The sequence below is a fragment of the Sapajus apella genome, unplaced genomic scaffold (genome assembly GCF_009761245.1).
Source record: "Sapajus apella isolate SASKATOON/1434 unplaced genomic scaffold, GSC_monkey_1.0 scaffold129, whole genome shotgun sequence".
Taxonomy (NCBI): domain Eukaryota; kingdom Metazoa; phylum Chordata; class Mammalia; order Primates; family Cebidae; genus Sapajus; species Sapajus apella.
Genome location: NW_022437069.1, coordinates 997,145 through 1,023,428, shown reverse-complemented (window position 1 = coordinate 1,023,428; position 26,284 = coordinate 997,145). Strand labels below are relative to the sequence as shown.

Genomic DNA, 26,284 nt, shown 5'->3' with positions numbered 1-26,284 from the left:
TGTACAGCACAGTCTCCGCCCACATACATGCATAGGAGGGAATTATCTGGCCCCAGATGTCAATAATCCCAAGGCTGAGACACTCTGCTGCAGACCTTCATTTAGTTTGTGGGTCAGGCCATGACCTACTGTGCACAGCAACTGGAAGACAGGGGATAGGAGGACCAGAGGGAGAGTTGGGTAGGCAGTTCAGAGGAGAAAACAAATGAAAAGGAAAAGAAAAGTCAGGGACCCTGTGGTAAATTAGAAAAAATGTGGGCGTTGGCCCAGACTGAGGTTGAAGTCCTAGCTGTATGCCCTTGGGTAAGGCAGTTGTCCTCTCTGAGCCTCACTGCGTTTGTGCATATGTGAGATGGACTCGTGGGGCAGTTGTGAGGGTTCAAGGGAACGCAAATAGAGGACCTGGCACAAATGAGATGGACAATAAAATGGCAGCTGTTATTATTACCTTTGAGGCTTTTAAAGGCCCCACTATGGAAAATTACAGCATCAACAGGTTCAGACATGCACGATCAGGAAGCCAAAGAAGGTTGCTGTTTGGGGCAGGGTTGCCATAGTATTCCCTTCTGCGTCGGGGAGGGGCAGTGGGTGGTGTGAGCATCTCCCTCCACACACCACTCCCAGCAAGGAATGGGAAGCTGGGAGGCCTTGCTCCAGGGGAAGGCGCGGTGTTTGCTTTCCTCCAGTGTGTGCGGTGGGAGGAGCAGTGCACTCGGAGTCAGCCCAGGGACTGGGCACCGATGGCTGCATGACAGAGGGGAAACTGCCTCACTTCTCAGCCTCGGGCTCTTTATTTATAACACGGAGATGCTAAGCCTGCCTCCAGGGGCCAAGATCCAGTGAGGACCTACTGTCTGTGGAGGAGGCTTGTGGGAGTGCCTTGAAACGGATGCAGTCACCTTTCATGTCTGGTGTGCCCTATCCCTAACCCAGGGCCAGGCACATACAACAGACTAGTTGAAAGAATGAATGAATGAATGAACCATAGTACTAGAAATTCCTTTCAGTTCTTGACAAGGAGAGCACCAACAATATTCAGATGGGCATTTTGTCACTCCTCCATCCTTTGCAAGATGCAGGGATCTCTGGTTCCCAGAACGCGCTGCGTCAGTTGCGGCACCGGGCAGCTGCGTCCTCCAGAGGGCACTGCAGATACAGCAGCTGCGCTGTGACAGCCCCAAAGGGGGATCCCCACGGGGAGTGACAGGTAGAGGGTGGGGGGTCTCCAGAGCTGAGGTGAACCCAGCTACTGAAAAGAGGACCAAATGAGGATCAGGACCCCAGAGATTTATCTCAATGCAGGCATGTCATTGAATACCTCTACTTTTCTATCTGTAAAATGGAGTTGAAGTCATGATAAATTAAGGCCTAACTAAAAGCCACTAGCCAAAGGGGTGAATTTGTGTAAACCGTCAGGCTTTCCCGAGCCTCTGTTTTACAGAGTCATAAAACATTGCAGCAGAAAGATATTTAGGGGTCACCACACCGTCTTCTTCATTATGCAGAGGGGGAGGCTGAGTCCCAGAGGGGAGGGCACGTGGATAGAGGGTCACAGGCTGCTTCTGAGGCTCCTCCCCTCGCTCCAAGCACGTCCCATTCAAGCCAGTAAAGGAAAGTGTCAGATCATGGCAACGCTGTGACATCTAATTAGAACCCAGCTCTGAACAGACTTGGTCGTTGGGCCGCCCATTGTCCGCCCTTGGGACACCTTGTGGCTCTGTCCCTCCATGTCCTCGCTGTTTCCAGGGCTACTTTTGGGGGAAAAAACCTCTCTAGAAGAGAAATGTCTAAGGCGAGTCGGAGCTCAACCTCACACCTCACTCAGAAAACGTGGCTTCCTTGCCTCAGCCCCGCCTCAGGTCCTGTGTAGGGGGTTGTTCCCGGCGAAGTCTGGACCCTTGGCCTGACCCTCCCCTCACTCGTTTCCTCCCCAAGCAGCTGCTCCCTGTGTCCCCTCCAACCCATCTCATTTGACCTGCATATCCAGATGGCTCAGGGGAAGCCTGGATTTTAGGATGACTCAGGCAGGAATGTAGTAAGTGTTTTTCAACATCACAAGACACTGAAAAGGAGGCCTGGAGGTTGTCATTAGAGTTAGCCTTCGGGGCCTAAAATTAGCTGCATCTGAGGAGCTTTTCAAAAATAATACGGGTGCCTGAAGCCCTGATGTGCTCCAGGAGATTCTGCTTCAGTGGGTTGGAGGGGATGTCGGTGGGGAATCTGTGGGTTTCAGAATTGCCCAGGTGATCCCAATGTGCTCTATTTGTCAACTACTAGTTAAAAGCCCAAAACAGTTCCTCAGAGTGTATCTAAGCTCTTCTCTCTAGCCCTGCCTCTTGGGCCACTTGCTCTCTTCCTTCCCCAAGGGCAGAACTATAGCCTCTGCCCCCAGTTTGCCCTGTAGGGGAGTGAGAAAGTCAAGACCAGCTTCTCCTGTGTCCACTTCCTGGCCGGAGACAGGGGCCCTTCTCCCTTGGTTCTCCAAGGCGGTTTCTATACTACACGCCTTTCAAGACCAGCAACTGGCTTTGCAGGTGAAAAGGGTCTCATCCCTCAGAGAAAGTTAAGGTTGAACAAAATTAACCCTAGTTCATTTTGGGTCCCTTCCCTGCAGGGCTTCTTAACAAGCTGATGGACCTTGGAAATCGCCATCAAGTTTTTCAAATTGAATTTGACCATGAAGCTTTTTTTTTCCTACAGCAGATGGAGGGACTTGAGCCCAAAGAGATGTTAATCTAGGTACTGGTCCAGGTTGAGCCTACAGCAGGAATATAGCAGCTGCACCCAGCCAAGGGCAACCCAGGGAAAGGGGAGACCCTGATAGGTAGGGCTTAAAATCCTAAATCTCAAATGAAGTCCCTGACCCAGCAAGCGCTCTCCAAGCCCCCCCTCCCTCAAGGCCTGACTGGGCCTTAACTTCCCCTTTTTATCTCACACCTGTAACCTTCCCTCAAAGGTTGGCCATGCTGGGTACTCATTTTGTTCCCTTTTTCTCTGGATTAAAAGAAAACACTGGGGAGAGAGGTGGAGCATTCAGTAGAGTTCACTGCGGGATGGGGTGGGGCCCTGTCCCGTCAGCAGATTCTCTGCTTGTTCTCTATCCAAGCCTGGCCACCTGCCTCCCCTGTCTGAGCCGAGGGCTTAACCCTGTGTTGTCCCCTGGCCTGTTGGGTGCCAGCCTCCTGGAAGACTTGGACTAGCACCAACAGGGCTGAACAGCGGCCCCTGGAGCTGCGCAAATCAGTGCCCTGTTTGCATGCTTGTCTCTGTCACCTGTCCTCACTGTCCCATCCATGGGCATCAACCCCACCCCAGACCCACATGGCCCCACCAGGAGCTTTTTCCCCCATCCCCAGGCCATCTATTTCCCCTAAAGCAGCCTTGTTCTGGGATTCCCACTGGTTTCCTAAACGCAACCCATGTGGGCCTCTGTTGTGACTTGTTTCATTAATGTTTTGACAGAGGGTCCCCTGGTGAGAGAGATCTGATTGCCTTCATACTCCTGAGCAGAGGAGGGCTGCTTCAGGCTGGGTTGGGAGTTGGAGTGGCTTCATTAGCGAAGGCAGAGCCTAGCACTGGGTTAGTGCCTCAGCCTCGTGGAGCCCCAGCTAGGCCCTCCCCATCTGCCCTCCTCTCTGGATCTGCCATCTCAGTGACCCAGGGACTCCCGGGTTTATGCACAGCAGGGTCAGCAAGACTTGTATACACCAGATAAGGCTCTGATGCTTCAGCGGCTGGAAAATGGGACTCCCACCCCTTCCTAAGCCACTGCAAGTGCTGTGTGGACTGACTCGCCCTTAGATGCACGCAGCAATTGATCAAGGTTATTTGTATATCCTTTCTAAAAGCCTCTAGGGGATTGCAGAGGCTTTCAAAAGACCTTAGAGATGGTCCTGTCTCACTTAAAATCAAGCCCAGTCCCCGGCCTTGACCCACAGGCCCCCAAACTGGCTGGCGTCCCCTCCTCCTCCTATCACCCCCCTCCCCCACCTCCCTGAAGCCCCTGGCCTCCCACTTCCTTCAGGATTTTTGCCCTCTCTGCCTCCCTGCCCAGATGCTCTTCCCACAGGGCTTTGCATGGATGGTTCATTCTGGTCATGCAGGTCCAAATGTCACCTCCTCTTGGGAAGCTTTTTCTTTTTCCCCCACCGGATTTAAAGAAAATAAACACCCCCACTCCCATCTCCTGCATTTTCCTTTAGCTTGTCATTATCTGGAAGTTCTGGCTGGTCGGCTTCCTTGGTGATTCTCTGGTCTCTCCTTAGCTCCATCAAGAGCAAAAGCTGCATGGGATGCGAGCTCCATCTGTCTTGATCACTCTGTGTCTCCAGCACCTAGGAAATGCTTGGCACACAGCAGGTCTCAGGAAAAGCTTATTGGCTGGACAAATAACTTCAGGGATTTTCAAAATATGCTTCAGAGTCTGCGGGGGGTGGGGAGGTCAGTCTGTGATACCCCATGGGGCCAGAGAGGTGGGTCAAGAAGGGCACAGCCAGATTCTATTCGAACATCTCCAGTTTTCTGTCTTTTGAAAGCCATTGATATGTTGGACTCTGCTTTTGTCATAGACAAGAAATCTGGGACCTGGAAGAGAATATGTCTTTACTCTGGCCACGGTTCAGGGACTCTGCACAATCAGAATGGCCTCCACCTGGGCCAGCTCATGTTCTGCCACCAGTGACCCAACTGAGGAGAGCGATGGCCGCTTCCATATGCACAGCCCTCATCTCCCCAGCTTCACTCAGCAGTTCATCATGACCCAAACGTCGTCGGGAGGAGCTGCTCTTAGGAATAAATGTCTATTTTTAGGTGCTACCACCTTTGGGCCCTTAGTTCTTATCACTACTGGGCCACCCAGCATGTGCCAGGGCCATCTTTTACCTCATTTCCTTTACATCTTTTGAGCCGCAGGGTCCTAGCACCTCTATGCCACAGTAGGAAGCAGGTCAGGCACTGGGGCTAGGATGGAGAATAAGACGTGGTCTCCCTGGCTACTCAGGCTTCATGACTGTATATCTCAGTGGGCACCTCTTCTCAGCCATTGGGGTCCACACTGACTATCTGTCACCTCACCTCCAGACTCATCTGCATCTGTCCTCTCCAGCACTATGCCCTGGGGGCCCTCCTGGCCCTCTGGCTCCCTCTGGTCTTTCCTTAGTTGTGATAGTGACTCTGGCACATGGCACCCACATTTTTATTCCCCGTTCCCTTCCTGATGACAGCTAGTGCTTAGACTCATGAAAGAATCCATTCAGCCATCCTCTTCCAGGAGTGGTTGAATTGAAGGGCTCCAAGCTCACTTTGGTCACTTCATCAGCAGTGTGACTTTGACAGAGTTGATTAGTCTTGCTGTGCCTCATTTTCCTCATCTGTGGATTGGATATAATGACTCCCACCCAGTAGATTTGTTGGGAGGGTAGAAGGAGATAATATACCTAAGCCATGGTAGCTCCACAGAGCAAGGGCTCTCAAAACAGTAGCTGCTGTAAACCATGAATGTTCCCAGACCCATTCCTGACATCTCTGAACCTGCATTTTTGTTGGATGATCATGACTAAGCTGTGACAGCCTCCTCTTGCCCAAACTGAAGTTTCTCAGCTGCTTTTCTGCCAACTTATGCTCTTAAGATAGTCTTACCATTCTGGAGCAGAAAGGGGCCTCAGGAATGCAAGAAGAGCCACATGCTGTCTGCCACCCTGAAGCTAGATGAGGGTCAGGGCAGATAACGAAAGGGAGGGCTGGCTCCTGATAGGCCTGGGAAGTGCAGCAGGTTCTGTTGTACCCGGGGCTCCCACAATGCATCACTCCAGAGGGCGCCCTTCCAGCGTGGTCCATGGGAATAGCGACTCCTGGAGTTGTGCAATGTGCAGCCTTTGCAACTGATTGTACCCGACTCCTTCAGCCATTCTCTGGGACTGCACTACAGATGTTGCACAACAGAGGCTGGATCAACAAGAATTCCTCTTCAGGTGTCATAGCAGCTAGCCAGCACGTCCATGCTATCAGGAGGCTCATGGGGCAGGAGGGGCTGGTGCTGTGCTGGGAGCTGCCTCTGACCATACTGATCTCTGCCTCCATCACCTGTCCTCCTCTCCTGGGACTGCAGAATGCGTAATTCCAAAGGTACCAGCAGAACATTTGGTGGTCCCGAGCCAGTTAACATGGCTGAACTGTTCTCCCTCCGGCTGAAACTTTGGTTTTTCTTGTCCTGTGTGGGCCCCGGAAAAAAAGATGCACTGAGTCTAGACAGGACAGAAATCTCAAAGGAACATTCACTTTTAGGCTTTTCCTTAGTGAAGGGAGGATCTGGAATATGGTTCTCCCTTCTGGTTCCGCTAGGAATAGAGAGTCTATGCTGTGTATCAGTGGGAATGGAAGGGGAGGTCATGTGGTAGCTTGATGGTCAGGAAGCCAGGCCAAAAAAGCCACAATGATTGGATTCAAAGTAGAAGGGCAAGATCAGACATGGTGGCTTGCGCCTGTAATCCCAGCATGTTGGGAGGATGAGACAGGAGGATCGCTTGAGGTCAGGAGTTCGAGACCAGCTTGGCAACATGGTGAAACTCTGTCTCTACTAAAAATACAAAAATTAGCCAGGTATGCTACTAAAAATACAAAAATTAGCCAGGTGTGGCAGTAGGTGCCTAAAGTTCCAGCTACTCGAGAGGCTGAGGCAGGAGAATTGCTTGAACCCAGGAGGCAGAGGTTGCGGTGAGCCGAGATTGCGCCACTGCACTCCACCTGGCACCTGGCGACAGAGCGAGACTCTGTCTCAAAAAAAAAAAAAAAATGGAGAGATTGAGATCAGACATAGGAAATAGTTTTCCTGAGAAATCTAAGTGACCCTGAGGTTGACGACCAAGTAAGATTGGGGACTCTTGTTTATAAAGAAGTGTTTAAATTAGTAGTGGTATTATTATAAAAAATTACCCTTTGTACTCATTTCCTAGGCCTGCCTTAACAAAGAACTTCAAACGGGGTGCTTAAACAACAGACGTTTATAGTCTCACAGTCTTGGAGGCCAGAAATCTGAACTCGAGGTGTTGGTAGGGCCATGCTCCCACTGAAACCTGTAGGAAATCCTTCCTTACCCCTTCCTGGCCTCTGATGGCAGCCATCAGTCTTGGATGTTCCTTGGCTTGCAGCTGTGTCACTCCCATCTCTGCCTCCACTGTCACTTGGTGATCTCCATGTGTATCTGTGTTTCCACAAGGACATCTTCCCCTCCAATAGGGACACCAGCCATATTGGACTGAGGGCCCATCCTAACCACCTCATCTTAGCTTGATGGCCTCTGCAGAGACCCTCTTTCCAAATAAGGTCACATTCACAGGCACTGGGGGTTCAGGCTTAGACATAAGGTGTCTTTTCTTTGGTGGGAGGGACTCAATTCAATGTATAACACCATTTACTGACTTGCTGTCAATATATTTAGACCTGCGCTTCATCCAAGGGATTTAAGGGAAGTCATTCTCTCAGGGGAGACAGATTAAACAAAAGATGTACTCTCCCATCGGCCAATGCTTTTATGCTGACTAGAGACTGGGCAGGTTGAGGAGAGAGGGTATAAATGCCCTTGTATGATCTGAGCTGAACTCTCGTGTGCACATACTTCATGCTGAGGCAGCAGAAATCTCTATGAAGTAGGTCTAATTATTCCCATTTTATAGATGACAACACTGAGACGTAGCTCGTAAGTGGTAGGGCCAAGTCTTGAACTCATGACTGTCTGATTCCAAAGTTCATGGTTGCCTGACTATTCCATGCACTAAGCTTAGAGAGAAGGCAAATTTCTCAGTCTTTCCTCACATACCGTGACATCTACCATAAGAAAAAGAAGCAAAGAGGCCTGTTACCCAGAAAGGACCCCATGATCAGGGTATGTGCGTAAAGGCCTATTTCAACACCCCATGCCCAAGAACTTCATATGGATTCCTTCAGCTCAGGGTCAGAGCCACCTTCAGGTGACAGAGAGTATGAGCCAGAAAGACTTTGAGCCCGAAATCTGTTGAACACAGTAACAGAAGAAAATTCTGTTTCCCATTAGATTCTCAAGAGTTTTAACTCACCAGGAGTTTGCTCCCTCCCCAGCTGAGACATGCCTTCCATCTCTGTCCCCAGTTGGCCGCCATCTTGTTCACTGCGGAGTCCTTTGGCTCTGACATACAACTCCTGTTCCCCTAATGACCTTCCAGGGCTGGAATCTATTTTCTCCTGTGATTGTCTTGAATGTAGATTTTTTTTTTTTTTTTTAGACGGAGTTTCGCTCTTGTTACCCAGGCCGGAGTGCAATGGCGCGATCTCGGCTCACCGCAACCTCCGCCTCCTGGGTTCAGGCAATTCTCCTGCCTCAGCCTCCTGAGTAGCTGGGATTACAGGCACACACCACCATGCCCAGCTAATTTTTTGTAGTTTTAGTAGAGACGGGGTTTCCCCATGTTGACCAGGATGGTCTCGATCTCTTGACCTCGTGATCCACCCGCCTCGGCCTCCCAAAGTGCTGGGATTACAGGCTTGAGCCACCGCGCCCAGCCCTGATTTTTTTAAAGGATATAAAATTCGCTTTATCGTTAGAAACAGTTTTTCTTTAAAAATAATAAAGGACATCATAGAAAATTTAGGAAATACATATATTCAAGTTAAAAAAAAAATCAGCCAGGCACAGTGGCTCATGCCAGTACTCCCAGAACTTTGGGAAGCCAAGGCAGGCAGATCACTTGAGCTCAGGAGTTTGAGATCAGCCTGAGCAACATGGTGAAGCCTTATCTCTACAAAAAAAAACACAAAAATTAGGTAGACGTAGCAGTGCGTGCCTATAGTCCCAGATAGGGAGGCTGAGATGGGAGGATTGCTTGAGCCTGGGAGACGGAAGTCGCGGTGAGCCCAGATCACACCTCTGCACTCCAGCCTGGGCAGCAGAGTGAGAATCTGTCTGAAAAAAAAAAAAGAGAGAAAGAAAGGAAAATGAAAAAAAAAGAAAAATTTGCTATAGACTTACTACCCAAAGATAACCAGAGTTAAATTTCTGTCTGTCTTTCCTGTCTTTTTCCCATGAATGGATGTACAGAAAAACAGAATGGAATTTTATTGTATGTGTTATTTTGCAGCTTGCTTTTTGTGCTTAATTATATAGCGTGGACATGTTTCTGAGTCAGTAAACAGTTTTCCTTACTTGACTATTCTAAGTGCCAGGCTCTCTCCGAGACACAGACCGGGATAGAAAAGGAGGGAGAGAAGTTTTCTCTGCTCTCAGGGAGCCCACAGTCTAGGCAGGAGAGAGGCATGTCTGCAATGCAAAGTACTTGTCAGTAGGAGGCAGAGAGCCCTAGTTCTTAGCCCCAGCACTGCATCTGATAGCACAACTGTGGGTGCATTCTTTCATAAGGGACAATCTGCACAGCTGCTCCCGTGGATTAGAGGTTCCCACTGCAATACAGTGGTGTGCCGCTGGGAGAGAGAACACTTTAGTGAGAAATTCTGCAGGTTGTCCTCCTGGTGGGTATGTGTCCTCAGTGAACCAGAGACAAGAGATCCAAATTTGCCATTCCCAGAGTTGCCCCTAGTTCCCTTGTTCGCTTATGGTGTTAGCATCTTGAGGCACCAACATGTGTCTGGTGTTTGATGATATGTATTTCTCATATAATATGACCCTCATAGCAAGCCAATTGATTCATGTGCCACTGCAATACACAATATCCTGACCCAGCAATGGAAGGCAGATGGTTGTGCTGGACTCATTGGAAGGTAGCATGAGGGTCTCCAATATGGTGCCTTCCTCCAAGATTTTCAAGGGGAATTTTGATTGCACCAGGATTCTGTCTTGCATGGAGCTCTAGGCCCCAACCCCATGAAGAGATAATTCCTCTGTAGAGTATGTGAAGGCCTCCTAGACTGCTGAAGGTGATGTGTACCTGGGAGGACCCTATGAATGTGAAGGCTTTCTTGGATATAGAAGGCACTCAAGAATAAAACATGGAATTTGTCCAATTGGAATAGCATCTACAGTTATCTAGATACCAGCTGGGCGCGGTGGCTTACGCCTGTAATCTCAGAACTTTGGGAGGCCAAGGCGGGAGGATCACAAGGTTAGGAGTTCGAGACCAGCCTGGCCAATATGGTGAAACCCTGTCTCTATTTTAAAAATGCAAAAATTAGCTGGGCATGGTGGCATATACCTGTAGTCCCAGCTACTCGGGAGGCTGAGGCAGGAGAATTACTTGAACCTAGGAGGCAGAGGTTGCAGTGAGCTGAGATGGTGCCACTGCATGCCAGCTTGGGTGATAGAGTAAGACTCCATCTCAAAAAAAAAAGATATCTAGCTACTGTATTGGATAAGGCTATTTACTTCCTCAAAAGGAAAGGCAGTAGTCAGATTCAGATTCACAGAGGCAGAAAGTAACATGGTGGTTGCCAGAGACTAGGAGGAGGGAGAAATGGGGAATTACTGTTTCATGTGTAAGAGTTTCAGCTTTGAACGGTGAAAAGAATTCTGGAGATGAATGGTGATAATGATTGCATAACAATGTGAATACATAATGCCACTAAACTGTACATTTTTAGAAGATTAAGATGGTAAATTTTATGTTATGTGTATTTTACCACAATTTAGGAGAAAACATCATCAATTTTTTGAAAGTAAAGGAAGGTACATTCCTAGTGAGGATAGCGGCATTGGAGAGGCTCTGACTGGAAGGATCTGAGAGGCAACAGACAGCATGAGTCCCTAGAAGGCACTTTTGGGAAGGCAGCAGCTCGGGCGTCCTTTTGGGAGTTTACTAAGCACTATAATCCTGACAGCCTTGCAGGGGACAGTCACACAGCTAGGACAGGCTGGCAGAGAACTGGGGACATGCCGGAGACAGCTGGAAAGGAAGAAAACCAAGGGCAGGGGGCAACGTCATGTCAAGGTCTTGCAGCTCTTCCATGACTGTTCTTGGACAGGTAGGCTGTTAGAGGGAGGTCTGTGAGGGGCTCAGAGAGCAAATCCCTCCTCTTCTGAGGTTGGAGGCCTTATTCTGCAGCCCCGAGGTTCCATGGTTCTTTGAGTCAAATTTGATGCTGAACCCACTCCACGTGGAGAACACTTCCGTAGCAGACACTCAACAAATGCCTGTTGATTGAATCCATGATTTCAATAAATCTGGGGTTGGCTGGGTTCATTGACTCGCCTGTAATCCCAACACTTTGGAAGTCTGAGGTGGGGGACTGCTTGAAGGCCGGAGTTTGAGAGCAGCTTGGGTAACATAATGAGACTCTCATCTCTACCAAAAAAAAAAAAAAAAAAAAATTAGCTAGGTGTGGTGGCTGAAATCTGTAGTTCTAGCTGCTCAGGAGGCTGACGCAGGAGGATCACTTGAACCCAGGAATTGGAGGCTGCAGTGAGCTATGATCTCACCACTGCCCTCCAGCCTGGGTGACAGAGCAAGACCCTGTCTCTAAAAAAAAAAAACATTTTAATTAAAAAAATTAATCGGCCAGCCGAGGTGCCTCACACCTGTAATCCCAGCACTTTGGGAGGCCGAGGTGGGTGGATCACTTGAGGCCAGGAGTTCGAGACCCCATCGCTTTAAAAAAAAAAGAAAGAAGGAAAGAAAAAAAATTAATCTGGAGGCACAGTTGTGAAAGGCCCTTTGATGACGAGAACAGACCTCCAAAGGTACCATCTTCAGCCCCTAGCGACATTCCTGGCACCCACATGGAAAGCAGGGAACTGGTTAAGAGCCCAGCTTTTGGAGTCAGACCAATCTGGGTCTGAATTCTGGCTCTACCACTCTCCGGCTGAGGGATATGAGATGTTATTCACCCCCTCTGAGCTTTTGTCCCCTTGGTTCTAAAATAGGACTAATCACAGTGTGCCCCTCTTAGGACTATTGTGAGCCTTATGTTCAAAATGCTGCTGGGCACCATGCCTGGCATGGACTTAAGCCTGGATACATGCAATTTTTAGAGGAAGTAGTTGTGACAGGTGCGCACAGATGAGGGATAGACCCGAGGATGAATAAGACCCAGTGCATGCTCCTCCCGGGCAGTCTCCTTGCAGAGACAGACAGGTGCTACAGGCAGCATGTGCTCCTGCTGTGATCGAGGAGGGCACACTGGATCATAATGGAAACATCATGGGCGACTTTGTGGAGGAGGGGCCCACCACCAAAGATCACGAGTGATACATACCTGAGTCATTCCTTGACACCCTAAGAGACTCTCCATCACCTAAAGCATAAAGCCAAGTTCTGCAGCCCAATCATAGAGGCCTCTTCAGAATCTGGCCGCAGTTTGTCTCTAACTTTGATGCTACACCACTTGGACCTGCTCCTTTCTCCCTGCCTTGTGTGTGCAGTCTTACTCCTAGAAGGCCCTTTCCCCACCTCTCCATGTACATATCGTACCTGTCCATCAAGCCTCAACTCAAATCCTACCTCTTCTTTGAAGCTCTCCCAGATCTCCAAATAGGATGATGCAGATTCTGCATTCTCTCAATTCCCAGAGCCCTCTCTGTCTCTGCCTCTCACTGAGAGGGACTCTCCTTGTATTGTAGAATTTTTTTTTCAGACAAGTTCCTTCTCTGTTGCCAGGCTGGAGTGCACTGGTTGTATTAGTCCATTCTCATGCTGCTAATAAAGACATACCCAAGACTGGGTAATTTATAAAGGAAAGAGGTTTAACTGACTCCCAGTTCAGCATGCCTGGGCGGCCTCAGGAAACGTACAATCAGGATGGAAGGGAAAGCAGACACATCCTTCTTCACATGGTGGCAGGAAGGAGAAATGCCGAGGTAAAGGGGGAAAACTCCCTTATAAAACTATCAGACCTTGTGAGAACTCATTTACTATCAAGAGAACAACATGAGGGTAATCACGCCCATGATTCAATTACCTCCAGCTGGGTCCCTCCCACAATATGTGGGAATTATGGGCACTGCAATTCAAAATGAGATTCGGGCAGGGACACAGCCAAACTATGTCAGTGATGCAACCAGAGTTCACTGCAGCCTTTACCTCCCAGGCTCAAGTGATCCTCCTGCCTCAGCCTCCCAAGTAGCTGGAACCACAGGTGCATACCACCATGGCTGGCTAACATTGTAGAGATAGGGGAGGAGCTGGAGGGATGGGAGGATGGTTTACCCAAGTTGCCGGGGGTGGTCTCCCTATGTTGTCCAGGCTGGTCTCAAACTCCTGGGCTCGCAATCCTCCTGTTTTGGCCCCCCAGTATTGTAGGACCTATTCACACATTGCATCCCTGCCTTACACAGTGAGCCCCTGGGGGTAGATTCACAGCTGGTCCATCTGTAGTTCCCTGTCAGCACCTGCTACAGAGTCTTCCATATGGCGGGTGTTTGACAGATGAAAGGAAGGAGGAGGAAAGCCAAGAAGTGCTTGGAGCTTTCCTGGATGAAAGGCAATTATTCCTGCCACGTGAGGGCCAGAGAGAAGGCATCTGCCAAGGAGGGAAAGCAGTGTCACTGAAGGATGTCCATGGGACGAAGAGGTCTTGTTTGCTGTCCACTCAGCCGACACTGAACCATCCTGGGCAGGATGCGCTGACCGGATGGATCAGGTGGGGAGTGACCAAGACCACCCTCTGGTTCGGTAATTTGCTAGAAGGGCTCAGAGAACTCAGCAAAACTGTTATACTCACAGCTACGGTTTATTACGGCAAAAGAGTGGAGATGAAAATTAGCAAAGGGAAGAGGCACAAAGGTCAGGGGAGAGAGCAAGCATGAGCTTCCAGTTGTCCTCTCCTAGAGGAGTCTGTAAACAGCATTGGCTTCTCCCAGAAATCATATGTGCAATATGCAGAGTCTTGCTAACCAGAGAAGCGCACCTGAGCCTTGGTGTTTAGGGGTTGCACTAGGACATGGTCATATAGACACGGCTGACCTTAGTCTCCAGCCCCTCCAGAGGTCAGATTGATACCTCATGGCCCAAGGTCCCCACCATACATCACACTGTTAAGCACAGACCATCGAGCATGGCTCAAGGCGCCCACACAAACAGACTCGTATTAGACAGGACATTCCAAGGGCTTAGAGGTTTCTCCTGGAAGCCAGGGTCAAGGGCCAAACCTTTCTTTGGGCAAGGTTAATTATTTACTGCACAGAAGGACTGTTCTGTGAACGCCCTGAAATCGTACACAAAATCCCATGAGTGTGGGCAACCTTTGCTAAGAACTGTGTCCATGGCTTCCATCAGCTCTCAAAGAGAACCACGATCCAAGGATCTAACTACATGTTTTCTATGAGGTCCTTCCCAGACCCTGGAATCAGGGGATGCAATTAGGGTCAAAATAATGAGGTTGGACTACAGATAACCCAGCTCCTTTCTTCCCTTTGACTGATCCCAGGACTAAATTCCAAGAACCTGAGTGTCTGCCCCCAAAACTGAAAGGATGGGACTGGTCACCCCTTGTTTCCTTTCAGCCACATCTCAGGCACCTGGCCCTTGATTTGTCCAGAAATTCAACTATAGCCCACACATCTGACGGCTCTTTCTGGCAAGCAGGCATTTCCACCAGGACCCTCAGCTTCCAGAAACGCTTACTGGAGGTCACTTTTTAAACCTGGGCTCAATTTCCATGCAGGGAGGCTACTGAAGCATCATGCTGGGTCCCCAGCCCCTTCTCACAGAGGAAAGATCTCTCTGTCCTGCCGGGCTGGCAGTCAGTGCCAAGTAAAGGGAATTTAGCTCTTGGCCCAAGATCCCTGCCCAGGAAAGGTGCTTGTGCCTGATGGAAACTTTGGGCTGAAGTATACTCCTTTCCAAAAACTCAGGTCTGATATTTACACAAAGTCTGAAATTAATGCAGAGAAAACTTCCAAGGGCTGGAGCGGAAGACTGAGAACAGGAAGAGGCTGGTCCCTGGTACCCGTTTTGGTTTTTTGGGGTTTCTTTTTCCTTTCCACAGAGAGAACAGGGCAAAGCCAAGTGTCCCTGGGTGAGTGAAGCAGAAGCTTTTAATCATGCCCAGTGCTTCTCCACTTTAAACTGGTTTTCCTTGGAATTTGCTATCGAGAGTGGGAGGGGTGGGAATCATGGGAAAAGGCCGATGGTGTTCAGCCAAATTCATCCTTCACGTGCCACCCTTCTCCAGGCACATGCTTTGGGGCCGTCCACGGCCGCAGCCACCCCATCCTCAGGAAGCACCACTGGCCTTCCTTCCTGGCACCTGAACTCAGCATCACTCCCAGCCCCTTGGAGATGCAGCCTTCATTCAGTACACAAGCTGTCTCTGGGGTCACCCACTACTCCCTGTTTGGTGGCCTTAGGCCTGTCCTTCTCCACTCTTGCACGTCTTTTAGCAGAGAAGCAGTGAGAATGGATATTTCCATGGGCCGTGTGTGTGCTCCCGGCTACCCCAATAGCTCTACTCAGAGCCATCCTTCCTCCTGGGGCTTCTTATGTTTTCCAGGACTGAGACAGGGAGGCATTCAACAGCTATGACCTGTCTTAAGATGAACACTCCTTCTACTTCCAAACCTAATATAAAGGGACATTACCTATTGATGAAGAGGCACTCATTCATTCCACAAATGCTTGTTGAACACCTACTATGTGCCGAGCACTGTTCTAGGCACTGGGAATGTAGCAGTGAGGAAAGCAGATAAAAGTCCCTGCCCTCATGGGGTGCATATTCAAGTAGCTGAAACAGAAAACGAAAAACAAACAGAAAAGGACAATAATTTCAAATATTAATAATGCTACAGGCCAGGTGCGGTGGCTCATACCTGTAATCCCAGCACTTTGGGAGGCTGAGGCAGGTGGATTATCTGAGGTCAGGAGTTCGAGATCAGCCTGGCCAGCATTGTGAAACCCCGTCTCTACTAAAAATGCAAAAATTAGCCGGGCACGGTGGCACATGCCAGTAATCCCAGCTGCTCGGGAGACTGAGGCAGGAGAATTGTTTGAGCCCAGGAGACGGAGGTTGCAGTGAGCCAAGACTGCACCACTGCATCCCAGCCTGGCTGACAGAGCAAGACTCTGTCTTAAAAAAAAAAATGCTGCTATAAATATACTATAATAAGGTAACGTGATAGGAGGGATAGAGGAGCAGGGTGGTCAGGGAAGGAACATTTAAACAGGCTGGAAGGACAGTAGTCTGCAAGGGAAAGATCCAGAAGTGTGTGCTGGAAGACAGAAGAGCAAGTACAAAACCCTTAGGACAAAATCAGCTCTTCTGGTCAAGGCACAGCTTGAATATGGCGTGGTTGAGGGTTCGGGGAAGAGAGCTATTAGACGTGGTCTGGGCAGGAGTGGGAGCAGGTCATGTGGGGCCTCACAGGCCCTGGAAAGGGGCTGGATTTTTCTCCAAGAACATTCATTCTCTTCTGCCATGAAGTCCAGAGGACAAGCTCCCTTCTGCTCCCACCCCTTCCAGCAGCATTAGACTACCAAGGGACCACAAGGACTTCTGGTGGGTGATTTGGGGGGAATAAGAGGAAGTTCCGAGCAAGTGGCCACAGCGAACCATTATTCTGCATCTCTTCTCCTAACTAGAAATCAGTAATTTCCAGAAGCCTCACCCATGAAAATTCTGGCTGGAGATGCCAAGAAACTTGCCCAAATTACCCATATAGCACATTATGATTCAAAGGTGGGAATTCAGCTGGGCGCAGTGGCTCATACCTGTAATCCCAGCACTTTGGGAGGCCAAGGAGGGCAGATCATGAGGTCAGGAGTTCGAGACCAGCCTGGCCACCATGGTGAAACCCAGTCTCTACTAAAAGTACAAAAAATTAGCTGCGTGTGGTTGCACATGCCTGTAATCCCAGCTGCTTGGGAGACTGAGGTGGGAGAATTGCTTGAACCTGGGAGGTGGAGATTGCAGTGAGCAGAGACCATGCCACTGGACTCCAGCATGGGCAACAGAGCAAGACTCCATCTCAGAAAAAATATATATATATAAATTAGCCAGGCATGGTGGCGGGCACCTATAATCCCAGCTACTCGGGAGGCTGAGACAGGAGAATCGCTTGAGCCCAGTAGGTGGAGGTTGCAATAAGCCAAGACCGAGCCATTACACTCCAGCCTGGACAACAAGAGTGAAACTCCATCTCAAACAAACAAAAAAAGGTGCACATTCAAGTTGTGTTCTTAAGATACCCACCTTCTAGTATACCATGTTATCTTCCAAGAGGCTTGAAAAGAGGCTATTCAGGAAACTGCTAGAGCCTGGGTCCAAAGGGGACCCCAGAGAGAGGATGAAGAACAGCATTTCTCTTGTCACAACAGATCCAAGTCAAAGAGGTATTGCTAGCAGGGACATATATCAGTGAGTGAAGGCAGAGAGGTGAGGAAGGTGAGAAACTGATGGCATCGTTTCAAGTATTTCTGTGCCACATGTCCTAAATGTGCTACCCCAGGCTGCTCCTTCCGCTTCCCACTGTGCCCACCCCCAGCCCCATAAGCAGGCAGAGCCTTCACCTAAAAGCTCACACGGGCCTGCAGCAAACGAAGGCCAGCTCTGTGTTTATTGTTTGACCAGAGTCTGCCTGGCTTCTGGTCAGGACAATGAGGTTGACCTCGGACTGGCATTGGCAGAAACAGCTCCTTGGGGTGATTCTGAAGCTGAAGTTTCAAAGAGGCTTCAAAACACTCCTTTCCCTGCCCCTCTGTGCTCAGAACACAGGAAGGAGCAGGAGTTGGCCAGCGAATCCACCTGCCAGAGGCACGGGGCCTCCATGGTAGGGTGGGACATTCGAAAAAACTAGAGACTCAGCTCACTGAGTTGACTGGTAGGTATCCGGATATTCTTGAGCAGATGATGTTTATGCTTTTGTAGATGCTGGCTGAGGCATAGCCCATTTAATCAGAAATGACTTGATGAGTGCGCTTGATAAAAACACCCTGAAAACCCCTGGAGGAAGCCAATAGGACTGTCTGCAGCCTTGCCACGCAGCAGGGCATTTGTACAGTGGCCATTTTTGGGGATCCCCTGGGAAATTTGCCTGGAGGACACTATGGAAGAGCCACCATGCCGGGCTGTGGGAGCTAGCTTTTGCAGGGTACCCCCGGAGACACAGGGAAAGCCAGGACTCAGAGCCCCAGCAGAGCCGTGCCCTGTGGATGGAAGGTCCGAGAGTGACTCAGGACTCCTGCTTGGGAGCCCTCTCCTCCAAACTGGACCCTGTGTTACTCATTGGCAAGATACCACGAATCCTGCCCGTATACCAGGCACTCTGCTGCCCTGGGCAGAACTGGAAGAGATTTGGGTTTTCCTCTCTCATGAACTCATTAGGGATGCATTTTACCTCCTCCCAGCCCCTAAAACCTTCCAGATCTGAAATTCCGTGAGCACATTCGCCATGTCCCCCTTGATTTATGTTTGTTGCTGAGTATGTTGTCTCTCCCTTGAAATGTGTTTGTTGACTGAACAATGGAATGAATGAGTAAAGCTAGCAAATGTAGAGGGACTGCAGGTGCTGAGAAAACCATAGCATTGTAGCCATGGGGCCTCATTCCAAACCAGACTCAGCCACTTACTATCTGTGTGACTTTGGGCAGGTTACCTAACCTCTCTGAGCCATTGTCTTACTGCCTATGAAGATTGTTCTAAGGATAAGAAATGGCATATGTACAGCTCAGAGAGCAGTTCCTGACATCCAGCAGACCCTTCCTAAAGACGGCCCCTAGATTGTTCCTGGAACCATGGCATAAGCGGATTCCGGCTACAAAAGGCCCACGGTTGCCTGAAGATCGAGAGGGGGTGACTGCCCTCCCTGACCACAGGGAGGCTCTGAGAGCTTTGTGGCAAGCCGTGGAGACGGCAGTGGCCACTTAGGTTCTTACTTGACAGTCCACAGTTTTATTTGAACTCACATCCTATACCCAGGCCTGGGGTGAATGCAGGGATGATCCCTAGGCTAAAATAGTTGGTGGGATGGAGTGGGGGGGGTCCCATTGTTTGCTATCATTGCAGATCAAATGACCATTCACTTATCGCATCATTTAAATTAGATACAGATGCAAGTTGCAGCTGAGTGGCTCTTCTTATCTGGTTTGCACTCGTTATTTGGGTGGCTATTTTGTGCAGAGACTGACCTCCATGCTTCATTCACTTGGACCATCATTTAAATTACGTACAGATGGAAACCGCATGTGGGTGGCACTTCTTATCAGGCTAGCACCCGTTAATTGGGTGGCTATTTTGTGCAGAGACTGACCTCCATGCTTCATTCACTTGGACCATCATTTAAATTATATATAGATGGAAACCGCATGTAGGTGGCACTTCTTAGGCTAGCACCCATTAGTTGGGTGGCTACTATGTGCTGAAACGCCTCAGTGTCCACAGTAGGTGCTTAGTGTATCCATAGCAGATGAAAAGCAGTGAGGGGCATACACGATGCAGGTGTTCTCACTCCTCAGTGAGGGAGGAACCAGACAAGCCTTAAGAGAGGAGACTGACACAGCATCTCTCATTTAAGTCCCACGGCGTCCTGTGCTATGTCACAGATCCTATCTTACCCACACTTTAGAGGTAAGGAAATTGAGCCTCTGAGAAGTTAAATAATTGGGCCAAGGTCAGATGCTCACAGGAAAGTGTCAGAGCTGCGATTCGGCCACATCTGTCTGACTCCCAATCACGTTCTTTCCGCTGCACCAGCCTTGCTCCCTCCCTGGCCATCACACCCACCCACGCACGCATCCCTTAAGTGGTTGGCCTAGTAGTTAAAACAACAGCGGAAAAGAAGCCACGAGCCAGGATGAGTCTGCCAATAAATTGGTCGTAACAACAAGAAATGACAAAGAACGTGGGCAGACAGGAGAGAGTTTCAGGCTGGAGGGAGTTTCCAGGTGGCGGCATTTGCACGGGGCCTCAAGGAAGGTGGGATTAGGTCAGGCATGGAGCTAAAGAGAGAGTGTTTTTGGAGAAATGGAACTGTGTGAGCAAAAGAAGCGGGGAAAGGGCAGGGCCAGACCCTAGCCCCAGATTCAAATAGGGCACTGCCAGGGGATAAGGCCCATGCCACATCGGCAGTGAGGTAACAAACACAACCTGCAGGTATGACTCCCTTCACCGTGTCATTTCTGTTTCTTATTTTCTTTTCTCCCAACTCCACCACGTGAGCTTTCTCTCGCTCGCCAGAGAGGCTCCCCTCACTTTTGTGAGACGTGGGCACCAGCCTCCCAACCTCCCAGCTCTCCTTTCTGCCTTTTCCTCCCCAGCACATTGAGGGCATGGGGGCATCTTTCTGAATAAGCTGGCCCTTCCCAGAGAATGTGGTCGGCAGGCAGGCGAAACCCTTGAGCATTGCCCTGGACGTTGCAGCAGAACAGCGAGCGATGAGCGCGGGTCCCTGGGCGCGAGGGAGGCTGAGAGCGTGGAGATGCAGCTCCTGTCCCCAGAAGTCTCCTCTGCACTGCGTGGAGCTGGGATTTAGAATCTCAGAAAACTCCAGAGCTAATCCTCCCAACCTGCCCCCATTTCAGAGATGGAAAATCCGAGGCTCGGGGTCAGGCAACTGTTTTAGTCAGGGTCAAGGCTAGGACCCAGAGCCCTCCCACTCGTGTCTGCTATTTCTGGGTGCAGGTTTGTCTGCACTCAGTAGGCTAGAAGCAACTTGAAGGAATAACCTTTCTTTTTCGCCTCACTGGGCCCCTCTATCTTAGCACAGAGCTGCTCAAGGCCAATTCTAGACAGAAGCATGGCCTAGAAGTGTTTATCTCCAGCACTCCCCACCCCTCTGCTACCTGCCTTTTCACGGGACCTACTGTCCCAAGAAGCAAGAAAACACTTGTGGAATTTGATGTAAGATGCTTCAGTGATGACAGAGCAAGTAACAAATTTGGAAAAAGGAAATCAAAGATGGGGAAAAAGACATGGTGTTGAGGAAGATGGGGAGACGAGAAAGAGGAGGAAATACCAAAAGAGTATCCGCATCCGCAAAAATCACCTTCACAGTTTCCCTGGGGGTGACACTTGCGTGATGATCCCAATTTACAGATGGAGGAAAACTGCAAACTGAGGCCTTACATGAGTTTCTTGGTGAGTTAAGACAGAGCTGGGACTGGAATTGGCCTCCTGGTTTCCCGTTTCTGCACTATCCCACCATATCTGTTTGGAATATGTGGGAAGTTATCAGATGTGCTCTTGGGGTAGAGCCCCTGGCCTTTTCCCTATGCTGGGTTTGAAATCCCAGCCTCGAGTGGGTATGCTACTGCGTTTATGCACAGCTACCAGGACGATCTTGTCCAAGGGCGAGTGAGTGACAAGAGAAGGGGTGCTGTTGGGAGATTAGGCTGGGAAGAAGTGATGCGCTGCTGGGCGGTGACCGCGGGAATGGGGGACCTTGGTCCTCTCAAATCCATCTTCTAGGACTTAAACACAGAGCAGCTTGGTCGCAGGCAAATCTTACTGGTCCCTCCGTCTACCAAACCCCAGCGTCTATGTGCTCACCTAACAAGGAGGTGTCAAATACCAAGTCTGAGTTGTTCCTGGTGCTGTGTGAGTTAGCATGGAGAGATTTCTTTTTTAAATTTAAGACTTGATTTTCAACCTCAAGGAGGTCACAGTCTGCATGGAGAGACAAAGTTAACACACATAAAGCAATAGAAGAAAAATTAGGTGCTAAAGAGCGTGTAGAAACAGTCATAGCTGGGGGAATAGAACCAAGGGCCAAGGCTGGGTAAGGCTTCAGGGAGGATACAAGAGGCCTGCAGGGTCTGGGACGGGGAGGCGGGCATTCACCGCACCAGCAAAGGTTGGCTACACTGATGTGGATTCAGGCTGGGCCAGGGAAGGTGACATGGAGATGAACATGGCCCACCCATACCCTGGGGCTGACAAACTGGCCTTGGTTTTAGGGCCAGCCTCAATGTCCCCAGGGACACATGGAGGACAGCACAATGAATGGAGAATGAGGCTTCATTCAAAGGAAAGAAAAGTGCTCATTATTCTTCCCCAGCTCAATTCTTTATTTACTCTTTTTTTTTTTTTTTTGAGACAGAGTTTTGCTCTTGTTACCCAGGCTGGAGTGCAATGGCACAATCTCGGCTCACCGCAACCTCCGCCTCCTGGGTTCAGGCAATTCTCCTGCCTCAGCCTCCTGAGTAGCTGGGATTACAGGCACGCGCCACCGTGCCCAGCTAATTTTTTGTATTTTTAGTAGAGATGGGGTTTCACTATGTTGACCAGGATGGTCTTGATCTCCTGACCTCGTGATCCACCCGCCTCGGCCTCCCAAAGTGCTGGGATTACAGGCATGAGTCACCGCGCCCAGCCCTCTTTATTTACTCTTATAGCCATGCAACATTTAACAGGGATGCGTCCTGAGAAATGCATTCTTAGGCAATTCTGTCACCCAGCAGCATGCGCAGTGGAGACCCCTCCATTAGAGTGTACTTACACAAACCTGGCCAGTATAGCCTACCACACACCTAGGCCATCTGGTACAGCCTAGTGCTCCTAGGCGACACACATACAGCATGTTACTGTACTGAGTACTGTATTTTTACTGTACTTTTTCTATGTGTACATAGGTTTAGATACACAAAGGTAAGCATTTATGTATCTAAACCTATCTACACATAGAAAAGGTATCTTTTAAAAGAGTATTAGCATCCACAAAAATTACCTTCACAGATTCCCTGGGGGTGATGTTTGCATGGAGATCCCAATTTACAGATGGGAAAGCTGTGAGCTGAGGCTTCCATGAGTTTGCTGGTGAGTTAGGACAGAGCTGGGACTGGAATTGGCTTCCTGGCTGTGTCAAAGGTAAACAGCAGGACCCCTGTAGGGCACGGACCGTGAACAGAGCTTGCAGGACTGGAGGTTGCTCTGGATGGGTCAGTGAGTGGTGAGTGAACGTGAAGCCCTGGGACACTGCTGTACACTGGTGCAGGCTTTATAAACATTGTACACTTAGGCTACACTAAATCTGTCAAAGTAAATAAAGTAATTGCACATTATGACGGCTATGACGTCACCGTGTGATTGGCGTTTATCAGCCCCGTTAGAATTTTACAGGACCATCATCATATGTACAGTTTGTTGTTGACTAAAATGCTGTTATGCAGCCCGTGTCCGTAGTTACTTCCAGTAGTGTGCTGGTAAACCCACTCTCGAAAAGGAAAAGAGGTCTCACCTCATTGATAGTGTGTGCTGATATCCATGGTGTAAATATTCCCATCATGACCAGTTTCAAACTACCAGCGTGATGTCACCAAATTGGAAAGAGATACGTGAAATGGGCTCTGGCCGGCTGGTGCCAGTTAGCTGTAGCACAATGCTGGCTCTCCTTGGAGCGCTGGGAAGAGGTGACCCTGATTGTTCCTCCTCTGGGCTGCACATGGCCTGTGACCTTCCCAAAGTCACATGCTGCACTGAAGTGTTATCATCAATCAATAGAACCATGCACATCACAAGCAAGCAGTGTGTCTCTAGCTGAGACTTACTGAATGTAAAGTGGGAGTGGCCTACCTCATTCAGCCCGGCACCACCTGGGTGCTCATCATATGCAAGCCCCAATCCCATCCTCAGCCCTTCTAAGGGCTAAGAGATTACTTCTAAGATGTAAGGACCGCTATTTGTTCATTCATTCATTCAACAGACATTTTCCGATTGCCCTCTCCCTGTGCCACACACTACACTGGGTGCCAGGGAGATGCTGGGGAACAAGACAGACACAGCAGCTACCTTGTGAAGCTCACCAATGCTGGGAATTATGAGGGCCAGGCCCCCTGGCACTGGGTTCTGGTTTTGGCTCCACCTTCAACCTACTATATGGCCTAAAGCAACTCAGCCTCCTCCTTGGACCTCAGTTTCTTCACTTGTAAAATGAAGTTAGACTTAATGTTCACTAAGGTCTATCACAGCTTGGACTTCTAGAAGGGTTGGTTGGAGAAACCAAGAATGTCTCCATGGGAGAGCAGCAGGCAGGAAGTAGATTGGACCTCTGAAAATTCACCATGAGTCCCTTGAAACAGGAGGGGATGTGTTTTGTGTGGCCCCTGACGGTGGAACTCGTGGGTGGAAAGTGTAATGTGGGTGGGCCATTTTGACTCAATCTTGAAAGTTCTTGAGCACACTTGGAGCTGCTCAGCCATGGGATGGGCCACCTTGTGAAGGAATGAGCACCTGCCATGCGATTAGAGGCTCAAGACCACCTGCCTAAGCCTCATAGACAGGATTCATGGCAGGGAGATCATGATTTTGTAAAGCACCATGATCATCAATTGTGAAGAAATTTAAAAAAAGTTGTGTGGTCCATTGTGTTACGTGGGAAAAAAAAAATAGCATGCAAAAAAAAAATTACAAAGAACCACAAGTAGATGCTTTAAAAAAAAAAAAAAGACTACAATGACCAGGTGCGGTGGCTCATGCCTGTAATCCCAGCACTATGGGAGGCCAAAGTGAGTGGATCACTTGAGGACAGGAGCTCGAGACCAGCCTGCCCAACATGGTGAAACCCCGTCTCTACCAAAAAATACAAAAATTAGTGAGGGATGGTGGCACACACCTGTAGTCCCAGCTACTCAGTGGCTGAGGCAGGAGAATTGCCTGAACCCAGGCGGCAGAGGTTGCAGTGAGCTGAGATTGTGCTCCTGCACTGAAGCCTGGGCGACAGAGCTAGACTCCGTCTCAAAAAACAAACAAACAAACAAAAAAACTAGAAGACAAACCATCAAAACACTAATAATGATTGAATTAGATTGTGGATGATGGTCATTTTTTCCCCATTGTCCTATTTTTCAAATGTTTGGTAGTGTGGAAATATTTTTGAAACCAACGCAGTTTTATTCCGTATGGAAAGTTATCTAGATCAACCCTCATCCTGGGACAGGAAGCCTCTCTACAACCACTAAACTCTCTTCCAATCTCCCGGTTCTAAGAGGCTCACTCAGGCCTGCCAACCAGGGAGGTGGGAGGAAAGTTGCACTGGTGGGTGCTTGCTGAGTGCCAGACTCCGTGCTGGGTGCAGAGCCAAAAAACAGTGTCGGGCCTGGAGGAGGGATGATGGCTTTCACAATTATCTCACTCAGTCTTAGAAACAGTCGTGGGGCAGGTCCCAGATTATTAAGCAGTAGAGGTCCACCCAGGTCAAGGAGGGGTCCCCACTGGGCATGTTGCTGGAAGAGGAATTTAGGATGAGTGGATGAGCTGCCTGTTGAACCCCATAATTTGATGGAATCCAGGCCAAGACTTTGGCCAGGTAGACAACTGTGGGTTAGAGGGGTAGAGTCTGACTGATGAGGAGGTAAAGGGTTTCCTTGTCTCCAGCTGTGGACACATGCATGCATGCTCACACTGACACACAGCCTCAGCTTAGGCTAAAAGCACCTCACTTTCCCCTACCAAATCTCTATATAATTCTTCCAAGAAAGTCAGTTTCGTGATGATGAACTCAACCCACATGGCTCTCACCTGGCATCCCCTTCTAGCTCCCCAATCTCCCCTCTCCACTTCATTTCAGGCTCCCCATACCCTTCCTCTGCCTCACCTATGCATTCCCCCTGCCAGCACCTAATTCTGCTTCCCATGGAGAAAGGCCTCCCTGTTGACAGGGCGTGCTGGGACTAGGGGCTGGCAAATCAGTCTCCTCGCATAAAAGGCTCAGTGAGTCCTAGAGACACTTGGAAGCCAGACAGAATGGAATTTCTCCCTATTTTCTTTACAGCTGAGAAAACACGCACAAACACAAGAGCATATTTATTGCGATATTTCTATCCCAAAGTTTGTCTTTAAAAAAAAAAAAAAGAAATAAAATTAGTTTCTCTGCCCACTCCACCCCTATCCTCTCCCCCACCCCCCGCCCCACCTCTTTTCATTCCTTCCCATTTCCTGGTCTAGGCCAGGGAGAGAAACAGAGCGTCCAAGCCCCACAGAGCACTCCTGCAACTCGGACAATGTCCAGCTTGTTCAGAGAGCGAGGGAAGAGACACAGCTCCGAAAACATACACACAGCCTCCCAATGAAGGTGTTCTGAGGGAAGAACAGGCGGGCCTTGTGTCTGAGCACGAATCCCTGAGGCTCTGGGAAGAGAGGAGCCCGAAAGTCTAGACCCCTCCCCGGCATGGAGAAGACACCTTACCCTCTGCCCTCTGGGGAGCTATTTCCCATCTGCACCTGGTCACACGGGGCTTGAACGAGAGCAACTCGTGGTGCCACAGCCTGCTGCCTTCTCTTAAAAAGGCAGCATCTAGGTAGAAAAATTCCTAAGGAGACACAAAGGGCTACTTCTCAGAACTTTGGGATTTTCCAAACTTTCTCCAGTGTGCGGATGATGTGCCTCATGCATTCACCTTGTACCCCGAGTGTCCAGGCACCCCTGGCCCAGTCAAGTTGACTC

At 49.5% G+C, this 26,284-nt stretch overlaps 1 protein-coding gene across 1 annotated transcript in view; it reads left to right on the top strand.

Moving 5' to 3' along the window:
• Positions 1–1,073: 1,073 nt before the first annotated feature.
• Positions 1,074–26,284, top strand: part of ACAN (aggrecan) — a 63,054-nt gene continuing 37,843 nt past the window's right edge. The window contains exon 1 of the mRNA XM_032262489.1: positions 1,074–1,168. Coding sequence (XP_032118380.1) covers positions 1,074–1,168 — 95 coding nt within the window. The remainder of the gene's footprint in view (positions 1,169–26,284) is intronic.